The sequence below is a fragment of the Ranitomeya imitator genome, chromosome 10 (genome assembly GCF_032444005.1).
Source record: "Ranitomeya imitator isolate aRanImi1 chromosome 10, aRanImi1.pri, whole genome shotgun sequence".
Classification (NCBI taxonomy): domain Eukaryota; kingdom Metazoa; phylum Chordata; class Amphibia; order Anura; family Dendrobatidae; genus Ranitomeya; species Ranitomeya imitator.
Window position 1 is genome coordinate 68,812,894 of NC_091291.1, and position 18,515 is coordinate 68,831,408.

Below are 18,515 nucleotides of genomic sequence, written 5' to 3' on the forward strand. Positions count from 1 at the left end.
ATTTTTAAGCTGGGGCGGCAACAATGCTCTTTTGTAGTATTTTTCTTTCGCTAATCAACATCTAATCAATTAAACCATAAAACTCTACTTTGGTCTCATCTTCTCATAAAACATTGCTCCAGTAGCCTTCTGTTTTGTACAGGTGATCTATAGCAAACATCAGAAGGGCAGCAATGTTGTTTTTGGAGAACAGTGGTCTTCTCCTTGTAATCCACACCATTGCTGTTAAGTGTCCTTCTGATGGTATAATTATTAACATTAACTAATGTGAGTGGCCTTTAGTTGCTTAGAGGTCTCCTTTGGTTCCTTTGGGACCTTGCAGACCATTATTTGCCTTGGTGTGATCTTTGATCATCAGCCACTCCTAGGGTGGGTAATAATGATCTTAAATTTCCTACATTTGTACTAAATCTGTCTGACTGTGGATTACTGGAGTCCAAACTCTTTAGAGATAGTTTTGTGACCTTTTCCAGCCTGATAACCACCAGCAACTCTTCTTCTGAGGTCCTCAGAAATCTTTGTTTATGCCATCGTACACTTTTACACAGAGATTGTAAATTCATCTTTAAATGATTCATTTGTTTACCTTGGTTCTCTTTATCTACTTCTAGAACTTGTGTGAAAATCTGATGTACTTTTAAGTCAATTGAGTGCAGAAATATGGAAAATGATGAAGGTTTCGCAAACTTTCAAGCACCACTGTATATCATTGACTGTAAAGACATCCAGGGCCGGCTCCAGGTTTTTGAGGGCCCCCGGCGAAAGATTCTCAGTGGGCCCCCCCCCTTTAACACATACCCGATTTATGATGCACAGATATGGCAGAGAAATGTATAGTACAATGCCAGATTTCACTTCTTACATGAGTGACAGCTATTGTAAATTCTGCAGTGTATATATACAGGACAGGAGGAGTGGTACTGTGCAGTGTATATATACAGGAGAAAAGGTGCTGTGCAGTGTATATATACAGGAGAGGTGCTGTGCAATGTATACATACAGGAGGAAAGGTGCTGTGCAGTGTATATATACAGGGGGAAAGGTGCTGTGCAGTGTATATATACAGGAGAGGTGCTGTGCAGTGTCGTGAGCAGGGCGTTGTTGTATCAGAAAATCTTTTCTGTTTTGAGTTTTTCTATGAAACAAAGACTTTTCTACATAAACAACGTTGTTTGGTTTTGCGGCCCTAACAGATCTGTGCTACAAAGTAACATCGCTCGGGCATTAATGAGGGACCTGATGCTGAATCCTTTCCACAAACCCTAATGACCCAATTAGTGCCCCGTCATTAGAAGCTCATTAAACGCCTCCCTGTCCCGAGCAATCATGTACAGTATGGGGGGATCCAGCAGCCCACCCGTGACTGCTCCATACCATACACTGCCCTCTGTCGCTCTCACTATTATCCTGTGCATTTCTCCTTCATCGTTACCCCATGTTACACTTGTCACCCCCCACTACAGAGTAGCAGGGCAGCCAATGTCACCCCCTCCCGGACCCTAATGGCAGCAGGAAATGTCTGCTCTTCTATTGGGTTGGAACCTGATTTAATCAAGGAATAATGTGGATTTGTTGCAGGTGGCTGCAGGGGAAGGGTTAAGTGATGCCATGTCCTTGATGGGAGCAGTGGCAGCTGCTGGGACCTGGACAGAGACAACCAATGTTGCTGTGACTGCACAGTGTGACCTGGAGGAGAGAAGCTGAGACTCCGGAGCAGAAATCACCCACATGCCAGCACTGGGCAGAGTCCCTCCAGTCACCAGCATGGGGCCACGGGGCCCCAACCTACAGCCCACATAGCAGCAGCTCCCCTTCCTCCTGGCATCTGGTTAACCCCATTTATGCGGGTCAGATTGTTATATTTAAGGTTTAGCAATAACCTTCATACAGATGGGAAGGGGTTAAGCTTCTTCCTACCCCACTGGTGCAGGTTTGGTGCAGCATGCATGTATTCTGGGGTTCTGGGAGAGCTGGGTGGCTGCAGGCTGCACCCCACCAGCTGCTCCTCCAGACATCACCCACATTTTTAGGCAGCAGAGACAGACAGCAGCAGACTGAGCCACAGGACCAACTGCAATTATTGCTGGATACCTTTGCACTCTGGTAGGACTCAGAGCTCCTCCGGAATCTTCCTGATAAGTTCAGCACTGCAGCACTGTCTGCAGCCAGCCAGGGGCCAGAGCAGAGAACTGCTCTCTCCGCCCACAAACAGTCACGCTGGCTGCCTTCTGTTAACCCCTATGTGTGCCTGCCTGGCTGCACTGACTGAGTGAGAAGATGCTTGTGTCAGAGCTGGCACATAGGGGTTAAGAGAACGCAGCCAGCAGTGACTTTGTGGGCGGAGAGAGCATGTTATCTCCTGCTCTGCTCTCCCAGCTGCTAGTGGGCCCCCCTTTCTTCCCAAGGCCCCGGCATTTGCCCGCTGTGCCGGGTGCTGACGCCGGCCCTGAAGACATCTATCCTATATTTTGCTTTATATATGAATTGAGAAATAAAAAGAGCTTATCAGCCCTGACATCTTATCTTTATAATCATGATCCCAATGGTAGTCATGGCAACTAATATTGCCATAACTCTACTGCTTCCCCACAGTGGCAATATGCAATGTGGAATGGTTGTCATATACCCTCTCTGCACTGTGCTAATGACTGTAACCTGATGTTAGCACAATGTATGTGAATGCTGCAGGTGAAGAAATAAATAATAAAAAGTAATAAATACACAGTAAAGCAGAACAGGAGAGCTCACACTTCATAGGACTGATGCTTGCTCAAGGATGCTGGATGTACAGAAGGACATACTGAGCACTGTGGTAATGAATGCAGCTGCCGTAACAGTGTTATGTAAGAGGCAGCAGGTAACACATAGATCATGAGTTTTCTGCTCACCTGTGCCTCAGCTAGCCTTGTGCTTATTTGTTATCAGGATTTAATTGTTATGGAACTGCAACACAGAACTAGGATAGAAGGGGAAAACTGACCCTGCACTGAGACTAGGCTGATACCCTACGATGGAGAGGGCGACCCATTCCTTGCGAAAAGACCCACCGACAATCCTAGGTTAATCTCAAGTGAAGACCTATTGATAGGGGGAAGGAGGTCCCTAAAAGATCTAAGGACTGGGTATAAAAACAGGTCACCTCTTAATATCAAATACAGAGAAGGCTGCAGAAACCGAACCAAAACAGAAACTAAGGATAGCAGAACTGGGGGTCCTAGAACTGCACAATATCAAACACAGAAAGCTATCAAAGCACTTAGCCAGAATTCTAGTGGATTAACATTGTTGTCCACCAAGGACTGGGAGGCAGGTGCTGGGTAATAAAGGGTGATACAATCACCTGACCTAAGACAACCCAGCACCAGGAGAAAAAGACCAGCAGCCAGAAACCACAACAAGATGGCAGATGGTCAAAAATAAAACAGATTCTAACAGTACCTCCACTTTTGTGAGGATCCTCCGGATCCTCTTGGCCGAGCCTTATTCGGAAATCGGTGAAAAGCCTTAATCAGCCTTGAGGCCGAGACATCCTTAGCTCTCACCCAGGAATTATCCTCGGGACCAAAACCCTTCCAGGACACGAGCGAGATGTGACCATGGTGAACTAGGAACCTCCAAAGGGCACAGCAACCCTGCAGTCGGAGCATGTGAGGCCTTCGACCTAGCGCACACAGTACACTGACGCACCCACTTGATGATTTCTCTTTGCCACCCTGGCCACCAGAAACTTCGACCTATCGACTTTCTAGTTTCTGAAATCCCTGGATGACCAGCCAACCGAAACTCATGACATTCAGCAAACAAAGCTCTCCGCAAGGTTCTAGGCACAAATAATTTACCATACGGAGTGTTAGTTGGTGCAGCATATTGAGCCTCTAGGACGCTACTCTCCAACTCAGAACCCAATGCTGCCACCACCACCCTTTCCTGCAAAATACATTCCTCCTTCTCGGTATTAACTGCTGGAGAGAAACTACGAGACAAAGCATCCGCTTTAATTTTCTTTGTCCCAGGGATATATGTTACGGAGAAATGAAACTGGGCAAAAAACAGTGCCCACCTAGCTTGACGGGCATTCAAACGTTTAGCAGCATCAAGATATATCAGATTCTTATGATCAGTAAAATCCTGTCTAGCCCCCTCCAAAAAATGTCGCCAATGCTCAAACGCGAGTTTAATAGCCAGCAACTCTCTGTTCCCAACATCATAGTTGAGCTCAGTCTCTGAAAATTTTTTATAAAAGAAAGCACAGGGTTGCACCCCATATCCTCTCCCTTTTGGGACAGAACTGCCCCAACCCCTACTGAAGAGGCATCAACCTCTACCATAAATGGCTTTGTCTCATCTGTCTGGATCAAAACAGGAGCAGAGCTAAACCTCTCCTTGAGATGCTCAAAAGCCTTAACAGCCTCAGAGGACCATTGGACAGTGTTAGAACTCTTCTTGGTGAGATCAGTTATAGGTTTAGCGATCACAGAAAAATTCTTTATGAATTTTCTGTAATAATTAGCAAACCCTAAAAATCTCTGAACCGACTTCAAACATTCAGGCCTAGGCCACTGACTCCAGCCCTGCCTGAACCTTCACCGGGTCCATCTCAAACCCATCACTGGAGACAAGTTACCCCAAAAAACTCATTCTCTGTACTGCAAACTCACACTTCTCCAATTTAGCAAAGAGTGAGTTTTCGCTCAAAATCTGTAGAACTTCGCGGACTCTCTGCCAATGCGACTTCAGATCAGGTGAATAGATCAAAATATCCAAATAAACAATAATACTCCTACCGATCATTGACCTCAGAATGTCATTAATGAAATTTTGAAAAAACGAAGGCGCATTGATAAGGCCAAAAGGCATCACCAGACACTCAAAATGACCTTCCGGGGTATTAAAGGCTGTCTTCCATTCATCGCCCTCCTTCACCCACAGCAAATTATATGCCCCACGAAGGTCAATCTTAGAGAAACACTTCACTCCAGTTAGTTGGATAAACAAATCCGGAATTAGCGGCAATGGGTAAGGATTGCGCACAGTGATTTTATTAATCTCCCGAACTCTCAGCATCAACAGAACCCTGTTTAAGCCATCTGAGCTCTGCCTCAGCCGATGTGACCCGATCAGGATCATCATATAACAACCTCATAGCAGAAAAAAATGCTTCTACTGATGTCAAACAAGGATCATCAGGATGTAATGAAAATGCCCAGATTTGGGGTTCACTTCACAATAAAGACATAATAATCCCCACACGCTGTAATTCACTCCCTGAGGATCTGGGTCTAAGCCGAAAATATAGTAAACATGCATTTGTAAACGTAAAAAAATCCTGCTATTTACCAGAAAAAAACTCAGGTAATCCTACCTAAGGTTCTTCAGAGCATGCTCCAGAGTAATTACTCATGTACTGTTGCAGGTCTGCTACTTCCAAAGTTAATCCTTGCAAGTGTTGAGCAAGTTCTTGGACGCTGCACATATTGAAGGAATCCGGGAAAAGATATTTATTTATATATATATATATGTGTGTGTGTGTGTGTGTGTGTGTGTGTGTGTGTGTGTGTGTGTGTGTGTGTGTGTGTGTGTGTGTGTGTGTGGCTGGACAAACTGTTACAGAACTGCAACACAGAACTAGGATAGAAGTGGGAAAATTGACCCTGCACTGAGACTAGGCTGATACCCTACCATGGAGTGGGTGACCCATTCCTTGCGAATAGACCCACCGACGATCTTAGATTAATCTCGAGCAAAGACCTATAGATAGGGGGAAGGAGGTCTCTGAAAGATCTAAGCACTGGGTATAAAAACAGGTCACCTCCTAATAGAAAATACAGTGAAGACTGCAGAAGCCAAACAAAAACAGAAACTAAGGATAGCAGAACTGGGAGTCCCAGAACTGCATAATATCAAACACAGAAAGCTATCAAAGCACCTAGTCAGAACTCTAGCGGATTAACACTGTTGTCCAGCAAGGACTGGGAGGCAGGTGCTGGGTAATAAAGGGTGATACAATCACCTGAACTAAGGCAACCCAGCACCAGGTGAAAAAGACCAACAGCCAGAAACCACAACAAGATGGTGGATGGTCAAAAACAAAACAGATTCTAACATTAATACTTTGAAAAAGGATTGTACATCCAGTCTGACATGGATTCAAGTATAGGTGGGTTTTCATCACCTGATTTTGCATCTTTAGATGACTGCCAATCATCAGTGGTCATTTCATTACTTGTTTACAAAGACTGACCGCACGTAGCGATGTACACTAAACAATCAGTAATAGATCGTTCTGTGCATATAGGCTTCCATTGCTCTCAGCAGCGAGTCCTGTCTCCACTGCCAAAAAACCATGATGTTTTGCGAAAGACCATTTATCTTGACAAATGATTATTTTGCTCTCTCATTTGGTGATTGATAGCCTGTTTAGACTGCAAAATTATCATAATATGAGTAAAAAAATATTTAGAATTGAGAGTCCTCAGTGGTTGATACCTTTTAATGGCTAACTGAAAAGATGGTAACAATTGAAAGCTTTCGAGACTACTCAGGCGTCTTCATCATATAATATGAGTATTCCTCTGAATGCTTTATCAATCTTGCATTGTAACTTCATCCTAAGTAGTGATGAGCGAATGTGCTCAGATAACATCTTATTTGAGCACGCTCGGGTGTTATCAGAGTATCACGGGAGTGCTCAAATATTCTGATCAAGTCTCTTCATAATTTGCGACTGTTAGACAGCCTGAACACATGTGGGGATGGCCTGTTTGTTAGGGAATGCCAATATATGTTCAGGCTTTCTAACAGCTGCAAATCATGAAGCCACGGTAACTCGAATATAATATATGAACATGCCCAAGATACTTGGATAACACCCAAGCACGTGTAACAAGGGCGACTAAGGTGGTAGCCATGGCTGAGTCCAGTAAACAACAGTGAGCACCCTGATCCCTTGCACATGAAAAAGGCAGGAGAGGTCCCAGACCTGTGTCACAGTCATTTACCTTCATCACATGCTCATGAACGTCGCTGGGGATGAGTACTCAGGAAAACACTACAGCCACAGTTCTGTTCCAACGGGAAAACTTTACTGTAAACAACACAATGCTTCCTGCTCTGTCCCCGCAACTTCTAGGGGCTGCTCAGCATCACTGGCTCCCATCCAGATTTGAGAACCACAACAGTCCTTGCAAAGATAGTCCAACAGTACTAGGGCCCATCCACACTGCCCGACAGTCTGTGGCAGCTTTCATCCCCTCGACCGGAAAACTGTCTGTTCCTGACTGTGGAGAGCATCCTGTCCTGGGCAAGCCTGCCATGCTTCTGCTCTCAAACCAGAAAATCCCTTTCCTGTAAGCTTGTTGGACTGGCCCCCTTATATAACTCCTTCTGCCCCTAAGCCAACTATGTACAAATGCTGTTACATAGCATATACAGGAATTTACACATTATATATCACACATTGCACAACAATACACAGCATAACAATGTAAAACATATGTGAACCATGGGGGTACTGCATGGGTTCGGTGTGTAGGAGAAAAGAGGCAATTGAGGGCCCCCGCCACCTCCTTACACATGCTTGGATAAGACGTTTTCTGAACACGTTCACTCATCACTAATCCTTTGTCATCAGGTCTAACAGTGCTGCAGCTAAATACCGAGCTCAGTAGCTGTATCATCCATATTGACTAAAGGCCCCTTCACATTAAGCGACGCTGCAGCGATACCGACAACGATCCGGATCGCTGCAGCGTCGCTGTTGGTCGCTGGAGAGCTGTCACACAGACCGCTCTCCAGCGACCAACGATGCCGGTAACCAGGGTAAACATCGGGTAACTAAGCGCAGGGCCGCGCTTAGTAACCCGATGTTTACCCTGGTTACCATCCTAAAAGTAAAAAAAAACAAACACTACATACTTACCTACAGCTGTCTGTCCTCCAGCGCTGCGCTCTGCTTCTCTGCTCTCCTCCTGTACTGTCTGGGAGCCGGAAAGCAGAGCGGTGACGTCACCGCTCTGCTTTCCGGCTCACAGCCAGTACAGGAGGAGTGCAGAGCACAGCGCTGGAGGACAGACAGCGGTAGGTAAGTATGTACTGTTTGGTTTTTTTTACTTTTAGCATGGTAACCAGGGTAAACATCGGGTTACTAAGCGCGGCCCTGCGCTTAGTTACCCGATGTTTACCCTGGTTACCAGTGAAGACATCGCTGGATCGGTGTCACACACGCCGATCCAGCGATGTCTCCAGGGAGTCCAGCGATGAAATAAAGTTCTGGACTTTCTTCAGCGACCAACGATCTCCCAGCAGGGGCCTGATCGTTGGTCGCTGTCACACATAACGATTTCATTAACGATATCGTTGCTACGTCACAAATAGCAACGATATCGTTAACAATATCGTTATGTGTGAAGGTACCTTAAGCCACAGGGCTCTATGATTGGCTGCAGCACTCTCAGCATAACATCACCACTACAGCCGATCAATAGAAACTGGGGCAACAGCAGAGATACAGTGCTTGTCCTGAGAAGTACTGCTGTAAAATTGCTTAGTTATTTTATACATAAGTGAGTCTGTTTAACATTTGGGTTGATTCTCGCCTCCTTTGCTTCTGCTTTGGCTGCAGAGTAGTGGTGCAACTTTATAACTTACGTCCTTGGGACTTTTAGTGCTGTTTTAAGGTGTGGGAGGTGTGATGTTAATTTTAGTCTAGGTTTTATCACTCCTTCCTGAGAGTCCTGGGTGAGGCAGTTAGCTATTTAAACCCCTGAACCTCTGACTCCCACTGCCAGTCAATAGCTTTGCTGTCCTGGTGTATACTGTTGTGCTGTGCTCCTGTTTGTTTGTTTGTTCTGATAATTCCTGTTTTTGACCTTGACATGTATTTTTGACCATCCTCTTGTTTTTTTTACTATGTTCCTGGCTTGACCTTTTTTTGGCTTTGACCCTTCTCGGTGATACTGGCTACCTCTGATTCGCTCCTCCCGATAGCAGCCCTTCCATGGAAGCAATCCAGGGGACCCCATTGTAAGACCAGATCCCTGTACAGGGTTTAATGTGTGAAGGTCATGGTTGCTCTGGAATCTGTTAGACAAAGTGACCTGTTCCAAGTCCGTCCGAGGTAGCCTTTTTGAACCTGTGGTCTCTGACAGGCGTGACAGTCTGTTTAAACAAAAAGCGTGCATAAATTTACTTAAGAAGGTGCACTTTCCAGGAGAAAATGACATTAAAGTACATCAACAAGTTACAAAATATCTCCAGTTTTGTAATGACCAAATTGTTCAAAGACTAAAATCATTGACAGAGATATAAAGCTGGGTTCATTTGTAACGTATGGGTTGGCATTAAATTCTGGAATCTGTACCAAAATTGAGAAACAAAGTACAGTGCAATCCAAGCATATGTGAACTTAACAAACCACTTTCAAATCAAACTTTAGAAAATGGCAGCCTAATTTTATTCTTTAAAAAAAATATTGCCTGTATTATAGACATTTTTATTACCTTTTTTAAATATTAATTTATGCTTGACTGGAAATTTTTATTTTCTTATTGTCTAACCTTCTTGTTTTCTTTTTTAGGTTTTGTTCAAAGCCATTTTTGTATTGAAGACATTTTATAAAGTTTATTAAAGCAAAATTAAAAGTTGAAAGTGAGTTTAAGGTACATGGTCCGCCATCATTCATCATTCGAAGACTTCGAAAGCACTGCAGCCAAACAACAAAGGCTCTTCTTCCACACATCAAAAGAAAACTATATTTGTTACTGCCACAGATTGCCATAGTGCTCATCTGCCATGTATCATCTCTTAACAGTTTTAATCAGTATTACTTTAGATGCTTTTGGGGTGCACTCAGCTCTCAGTGTTGGTGCTGTCCAGAGTCTAAAGCAGATGAACCAAACACAACCATTACCAATGCTGCTTGCTCTCATGAAGCGTCCCCAGGCATCCCAGAATGCCTCTACAGCATTAAGCCAGAATGTACCAGACATGTGTTATGGATACTATGATGTGATGGGGCAATACGATGCCACATTTAATTGTACCACGGGTACATACCGTTATTGCTGTGGCACATGCCATTATCGCTTTTGTTGTGAGCATCGTCACAAGCGCTTGGACCAAGACAGTTGTAAAAACTATAACAGCCCTTTCTGGGCACACACGACCCAGCCTATTACCACCAGTGCTAACAGCAAGCTGAACGATAATGGACATGCAGACCAGACCAATAGCACCGTCTATGTCATCTGTGGTGTCATTAGTTTCACCCTAGCCATGGGCATCGGAGCCAAGATTGCCTTTAATAAGGCTTCCCGGCGCCCACGGGGGAGAGAGATTAATGTACCCAGGTGAGTTGATAACTAAATAGAATTCCAGGAAAAGATTGTTTTCATCATATTCAAATGAATAACAATATGTAAAGTTCAGCTAGATATAGATTGTCAGATTCCAAGAAGTTGAATGTGTTGGTTGAATCAATTTGTTGAAAAAAAATGTAATTTATGAAATAGCCATTACAATATATTATGCAAACTCAACATATTTACGTCACAGTGCGCCTGTCTTCAATTTTGGTGAAACTGGGTGTATGTGTCCAAATCTGCGCTGCTGATAAAGATGGATGGCCGACGATATTCTTCAAAGCTTTATTTCAAAACAGTTTATAATCAATGTGTTTCGAGGTCATGCAGGACCTCTTTCTCAGGAAAAAACCTTACAACTTGTCCCGAGGAAGAGGTCCTGCATTACCTCGTAATGCGTTGTCTATTAACTTGTTTTGAAATAAATCTTTGAAGAATATTGTCTGCCATCCATCTTTATCAGCAGTGCAAATTTAGACACATACATCCGGCTTCATCATTATCCTCGTCTTTGGACCCGTGTCCTGCAGCAGCTGATCCATGCTTTCACATGTTGCTTAGTTGCAACAAAACAGGGTGAGTGTAGCTCTCCCCGGTGTACCCCATTCTTTTAACCAGTTAAGACCCTATTTGCACTTTTTTTTGCTCTCCAGATTTTCTACTTCATGTCTTCTATTTTGATCCTCACCATAAATTATGTAAATATACAGTCAAATGATTTTCTAAAAATTAATTGTTGGGGTATAGAGTCTGAAAACATTGAGTCAATCAACATATAAATAGTTGCAGACAATGTTTTTACATCTTCGTGTACTATGTTAAGCAGTTAAGACATCGGAAAAATTTCTTTAGTTACAGGATTGTCCTTTTTTTTAAAAAATTTATGAAGTTAGCTGCTGTAGCTATAGAAAATAAACAAACTGCATACTACTTACCCTCCCCAGATCCAGTGCCACCTCTTCACCGCTGTCCCAGCCTTTGTTGTTTTGGTGCATTGGTGACGTCACTTTTACAGAGCTGCAGCTAATCTCTGAGCTCAAGAGCTTTGACAATGTAGACGGTATAAGGAAGTCCAGCGCAAAGTATTATGGTGCACTAGGCAGATGAAGCCAATGTACTCTCACCCCCCCACCTTGAGCAAAGGAATGGCTCAGAGACTAAGGGTACCGTCACACAGTGGTACTTTGGTCGCTACGACGGCACGATTCGTGACGTTCCAGCGATATACTTACGATCTGTGTCTGACACACTACTGCGATCAGGGACCCCGCTGAGAATCGTACGTCGTAGCAGATCGCTTGAAACTTTCTTTCATCGTCAAGTGTCCCGCTGTGGCGGCATGATCGCATCGTGTAACAAAGGTGTGCACGATATTCTCCACCTTCTCTGCTGATTCTACATCGCAAATACGTCATGAAATTATCGCTCCAGCGCCGTGCATTGCGAAGTGTGACCTCAGTCTACAACGCTGGAGCGATAATGGAGAGACGCTGGAGCGTCACGGATTGTGCCGTCATAGCGACCAAAGTGCCACTGTGAGACGGTACCTTAAGGCAACAGGACCTCTAATGCACATCTCCCCTAAACTGTAAAGCGCTGCGGAATATGTTAGTGCTATATAAAAATAAAGATTATTATTATTATTATTTCCCTCCAAGGGGTTAGGTAGTAAACTCTGATGACCCCTTCTACAAGAATTGTTACCTTTTTCACAAATGTTGTTATCAAAAGTAAAAAAAAGTGGTGTACTTTAGAGATGTGAATTAACAGGGAGTGCAATTTAAAAGTTAGATACAGAATCGATCATTTTTTGCTGACCATTTACATAATTCAGGGGAAAAAATAGCGATATTCATCCCTGATGTTCTACATTTTAAATGTAGAAGCCAAGGATAGTTAAGGAAGCTAATAAAGCGTAACTATAATCGGGGCCGTTTGGTTTCAAATAAGGTGTCCAGCATTTGGCAAATACCCTAGAGGAAAATAAACTGACCCTCATAAATAAAATAGAGAAAAAAACTTCTATCTAAATATAAGTCCTTTTCTTTGCTAAAACTTCATATTTATTCCTTGAATTAAAAAGGTACGGTATGTACATAAGACAGGCCACAGATGTGAGCAGGAGTCACGCCTCTATCATTATGTACTGTGCTGGTGAATTTAAAAAAGAGAAGTGGAAACGTCCACATGACTGGGACCACCAATCTCATCTCGTACCAAATACATACAGTGGGGCAAAAAAGTATTTAGTCAGTTAGCAATAGTGCAAGTTCCACCACTTAAAAAGATGAGAGGCGTCTGTAATTTACATCATAGGTAGACCTCAACTATGGGAGACAAACTGAGAAAAAAAAATCCAGAAAATCACATTGTCTGTTTTTTTAACATTTTATTTGCATATTATGGTGGAAAATAAGTATTTGGTCAGAAACAAAACTTCATCTCATTACTTTGTAATATATCCTTTGTTGGCAATGACAGAGGTCAAACGTTTTCTGTAAGTCTTCACAAGGTTGCCACACACTGTTGTTGGTATGTTGGCCCATTCCTCCATGCAGATCTCCTCTAGAGCAGTGATGTTTTTGGCTTTTCGCTTGGCAACACGGACTTTCAACTCACTCCAAAGGTTTTCTATAGGGTTGACATCTGGAGACTGGCTAGGCCACTCCAGGACCTGGAAATGCTTCTTACGAAGCCACTCCTTCGTTGCCCTGGCGGTGTGCTTTGGATCATTGTCATGTTGAAAGACCCAGCCACGTTTCATCTTCAATGCCCTTGCCGATGGAAGGAGGTTTGCACTCAAAATCTCATGATACATGGCCCCATTCATTCTTTCATATACCCGGATCAGTCGTCCTGGCCCCTTTGCAGAGAAACAGCCCCAAAGCATGATGTTTCCACCACCATGCTTTACAGTAGGTATGGTGTTTGATGGATGCAACTCAGTATTCTTTTCCTCCAAACACGACAAGTTGTGTTTCTACCAAACAGTTCCAGTTTGGTTTCATCAGACCATAGGACATTCTCCCAAAACTCCTCTGGATCATCCAACTGCTCTCTAGCAAACTTCAGACGGGCCCGGACATGTACTGGCTTAAGCAGTGGGACACGTCTGGCACTGCAGGATCTGAGTCCATGGTGGCGTAGTGTGTTACTTATGGTAGGCCTTGTTACATTGGTCCCAGCTCTCTGCAGTTCATTCACTAGGTCCCCCCGTGTGGTTAAGGGATTTTTGCTCACCGTTCTTGTGATCATTCTGACCCCACAGGGTGGGATTTTGCGTGGAGCCCCAGATCGAGGGAGATTATCAGTGGTCTTGTATGTCTTCCATTTTCTAATTATTGCTCCCACTGTTGATTTCTTCACTCCAAGCTGGTTGGCTATTGCAGATTCAGTCTTCCCAGCCTGGTGCAGGGCTACAATTTTGTTTCTGGTGTCCTTTGACAGCTCTTTGGTCTTCACCATAGTGGAGTTTGGAGTCAGACTGTTTGAGGGTGTGCACAGGTGTCTTTTTATACTGATAACAAGTTTAAACAGGTGCCATTACTACAGGTAATGAGTGGAGGAAAGAGGAGACTCTTAAAGAAGAAGTTACAGGTCTGTGAGAGCCAGAAATCTTGATTGTTTGTTTCTGACCAAATACTTATTTTCCACCATAATATGCAAATAAAATGTTAAAAAAACAGACAATGTGATTTTCTGGATTTTTTTTTCTCAGTTTGTCTCCCATAGTTGAGGTCTACCTATGATGTAAATTACAGACGCCTCTCATCTTTTTAAGTGGTGGAACTTGCACTATTGCTGACTGACTAAATACTTTTTTGCCCCACTGTAAATCACCCAGAGGTACATACTAGAAAGCAGACAAATATTGATTATATTGTAAGATGGAATCGTGTCTGATATTAAGTCCTAGTGGTATCCTTGTCTGCAATTTACAGATCCATTTTTCTTCTGAATTCTCCACCCCTTATAGGTTTGTGGACTTTTTCTATACCATAGAAAGACAATGTGGAAACACCCCCATGGTGCACATTATGGAAATTTTTAGATGCTACAGAAATGTTAACCACAGTAGCGCTATTCACATCACAAATATATTCATTTCTCTAACGGGCCAATAGTGCGCCTTAAGTATTGTACCTTACACTGTGTGCATTCTATAGTATAAATAATGCCTGCAGTATTACAATTTATAAAGTTTTCTATGGGAAAAACATGCGTAAGATGTAACATTTGCTGCAAACAACAAATCATCTCCATAACATCCCATCTACTGAATATTTTTGATGTATACATTATTACTGAAAAACAAGAACTTTTACTCCCAAATTGCCACGGTAATTCCCCTCATCTGCACAGCCCCTCAAAAATATTCAGTGGATGGTATGTTATCTAGATGATTTGTTTGTCTGGAGGGGCTCTAAAAATGAAGCTCCTTGGATTTGTGCAATATATTAACAACAATAGTTTTAATTTAAAATTCGCTTGTTTCAACAATTTTCTGGATATTAATTTAATGGTCAATGCACAAACAAAAGCAGTAAAGATATCTCCTTTTTACAAACGCACAGACACAAATTCTATATTACAAGCCCAATCATGCCATTCTGCTCATACCATGAGAAACATACCAGTTGGCAAATTAATTAAAACCAAGCGGAATTGTACATCTGTGCACATATAAGAATGAATCAAAAATAGGACTGTCTGAACTAAAAAACTGGGGTTACCCAGAATGGTCGTTTAATAGAGCATGCAATAAGGTGGACCGAATACCGAAAGATAAATAATTATTAGAGCACAAGGAGAAGAACAGATATATTGATAAGTCTCATCAATCTATCACCTTCTCTACACAGTATAGTCCACAGTATCACCAAATTGTTTCTATAATTAAAATATTCTTACCGCTTTTAGAGTCCGATGTGCGTTTGTGTGAGATTAGGCAGGGACAGATAAGATTTGTGGCAAAGCAAGCACCCACATTGCAGACAATATTATCTCCTATTCTTCTACCTATGGATAACAAAAAGTCTAATGACACATGACAGCATTTAAAATGTTTTTATAAATACAGCCACATACAATGCATATCTTGCAAGCATGTTAAAAAATGCAGCAATGTTACATCTGACGCAATGAGTCATGCTTTTCCCATAGAAAACATTCTATATTGTAATACTGTGGGCATTATTGACACTATAGAATGCACACAGTGTAAGATACAATACGTAGGGTGCATTACAGCCCCATTAGAGAAAGGAATATGCAGATATATTTCTGATGTGAATAGCGCTACTGCGGTTAACATTTCTGTGGCGTCTAAACATTTCTGTAATGTGCACCATGGGGATGTTTCTACATTGTCTTTCTATGGTATAGAAAAAGTCCAAAAACCTATAAAAGGTGGAGAAATCTAAAGAAAATTCTTAACAGAGAATCCTTTTGAATCTTTAAATTACAGACAAGGATACCACTAGGACTTAATATCAGACAGATTGTCATCTTACAGTATCATTCTTATTAGCTTGCTTTCTAGTATGTACCTCTTGGTGATTTTGTATTTAGTACGAGATGGGATTGGCCTTTCCAGTCATGTGGTATTTTCCATTTTTCCCATTTTAAATTCACCTGCACAGCCCATAATGATAGACCATGATTAAGGCTTGAGTGTCGAAACATGTTGATCCTGTTCACATCTGTTTATGTACATACCTTTTCAATACAAGGAATAAATGTGACATTTTAACATAATGATGATGATTCTGTTATATTTATCATCAGAAACATCATCAGTACATGAATAGGAAGCCAAAATTATCATAAGTACTTAATTAGAGCACCAGAGCCATCAATAGCACATGAATGTAGCACCAGAAACAATATCAGTAAATAAATACATCACCAGAACCACCAACAGTACATGGATGTCACTAGAAAAACCATCAGTACATGAATGCATCACTAGATCCACCATCAGTACATGAATACATCAGCAGACTCACATTTACATACAGGTACCTTTATAGATAACATCTTACAATTGTCTCTTTTTTTCATCTGCATCTTGTCTAGATGGCATGATAGCATTTCACATGCAGACCTCCCTCTTCTCCGGTCTTTTGTAGCACATCCTGACACAGTACCATTAAAATTCAAGTGTTATTAAGATGCTCTTTGCATAAAAATATCTGTACAAATTATGACCCTAAATAAGTCTCCTATGGTATGTGACCTCTTATCCAGGTAGAAATCAGTAGCCTTCCTCTAGCGCTGTGGTGTTGTAGTACCTTACTGCTAAGCTTCTCATAAGGTCCTCACAGATGTTGTAGATGTTATGTCTCTCTCTGTCCCCCAAATGGATAGGACAAACCTGTATGACTGGTGGCTTGAGGCGTTTTACAGGGACTCTATCATGCCCCAGCCTCTAAGGGGTGCCACCTTGCCTCCTGGGTGTAGGGGCGGACAGGTAGCATGAAATTAGCTGTCCTGCCAGTCTCTGGAGCAAGGCATAAAGGATTGTTGCTCCCTCGGTGTTCCGGGTACCGGGATCCTTGCGCCTCAGAAGGAGGCAGCCTGTGTAGCGCAGAACTCCTCTGATATCCATTCCTTTGCTATGACTTCTTCACCCTCTCTACAATACAGTCCTCCTTCAGTGTCTCTTCCTAGAAGCTGCCGCACTTTGGGCAGGCACAGCTCCTTGCCCTTCTGTCTCAATCTCTGACAGGATCCCACCTGTTATGTCGCGGTGGTCTAGGAGCAACATGGAACGAGCTCTGAAGGAAGTGGTAACTGTACTGACCGCAGTCCCTAAGCTCAACACAACACTAGAAGCAGCCGTGGAATGCTCCTAACTCTCCCTATGCATCTCGTCACAGCCTAAGAGCTAACTACCCCTAAAGACAGAAGCAGGAAAACTATCTTGTCTCAGAGAAAATCCCCAAAGGATAGATTAGCCCCCCACAAATTATGACTGTGAGTGGAGAGGGAAAAGACATACACAGAATGAAACCAGGATGAGCACAGGAGGCCAGTCTAGCTTGATAGATAGGACAGGATGGAAAAACAGGGAAATCCAAAGAGATGTGAATCCAACCAGAAACCATTTACAAGTGGCACTAGCTGAAGGAACAGCCAGACCTAAATAGCCGAGCAGAAGAGAAGATAAGTGGAGGCAGCTGATGACAGCTAACTCCAAGGAGCAGCCATACCACTTGAAACCACAAGAGGGAGCCCAAGAGCAGAACTCACAAAAGTGCCACTTACAACCACCGGAGGGAGCCCAAGAGCGGAATTCACAACAGTACCCCCCCCTTCAGGAGGGGTCACCGAACCCTCACCAGAGCCCCCAGGCCGATCAGGATGGGCCAAATGAAAAGCACGAACCAAATCAGCGGCATGGACATCGGAGGCAACAACCCAAGAATTATCCTCCTGGCCATAACCCCTCCACTTGACAAGATACTGAAGCCTCCGCCTCGAAAAACGAGAATCCAAAATCTTCTCAACCTCATATTCCAACTCTCCCTCAACCAACACCGGGGCAGGAGGGTCAACCGAGGGAACAACGGGCACCACATATCTCCGCAACAAAGATCTATGGAAAACATTATGAATGGCAAAAGAGGCTGGAAGAGCCAAACGAAACGACACCGGATTAATAATTTCAGAAATTTTATAAGGACCAATAAACCGAGGCTTAAACTTAGGGGACGAAACCTTCATAGGAACATGACGAGAAGACAACCAAACCAAATCCCCCACACGAAGCCGGGGACCAACACACCGACGGCGGTTAGCAAAACGTTGAGCCCTTTCCTGAGACAACGTCAAATTGTCCACCACATGAGTCCAAATCTGCTGCAGCCTGTCCACCACAGAATCAACACCAGGACAATCAGAAGGCTCAACCTGCCCAGAAGAAAAGCGAGGATGAAAACCAAAATTACAAAAGAAAGGAGAAACCAAAGTAGCCAAACTAGCCCGATTATTAAGGGCAAACTCGGCCAAAGGCAAGAAAGACACCCAAAGACACCCAAAGAACCAGATCTGAGGAGGAAGGCAACTTAGGCAAAGGTACCAGATGGACCATTTTAGAGAACCGGTCACAAACAACCCAGATAACAGACATATTCTGGGAAACAGGAAGATCCG

General features: G+C 43.1%; 1 protein-coding gene across 2 annotated transcripts in view; it reads left to right on the forward strand.

Moving 5' to 3' along the window:
* The window catches only part of SHISA7 (shisa family member 7), a 293,288-nt gene that overhangs the window by 234,474 nt on the left and 40,299 nt on the right, over nucleotides 1-18,515 (forward strand). For both annotated transcript variants that reach the window (XM_069741176.1, XM_069741177.1), the window contains exon 2: nucleotides 9,575-10,346. In XM_069741176.1, coding sequence (XP_069597277.1) covers nucleotides 9,790-10,346 — 557 coding nt within the window. In that variant the 5' untranslated portion in view covers nucleotides 9,575-9,789. The remainder of the gene's footprint in view (nucleotides 1-9,574; nucleotides 10,347-18,515) is intronic.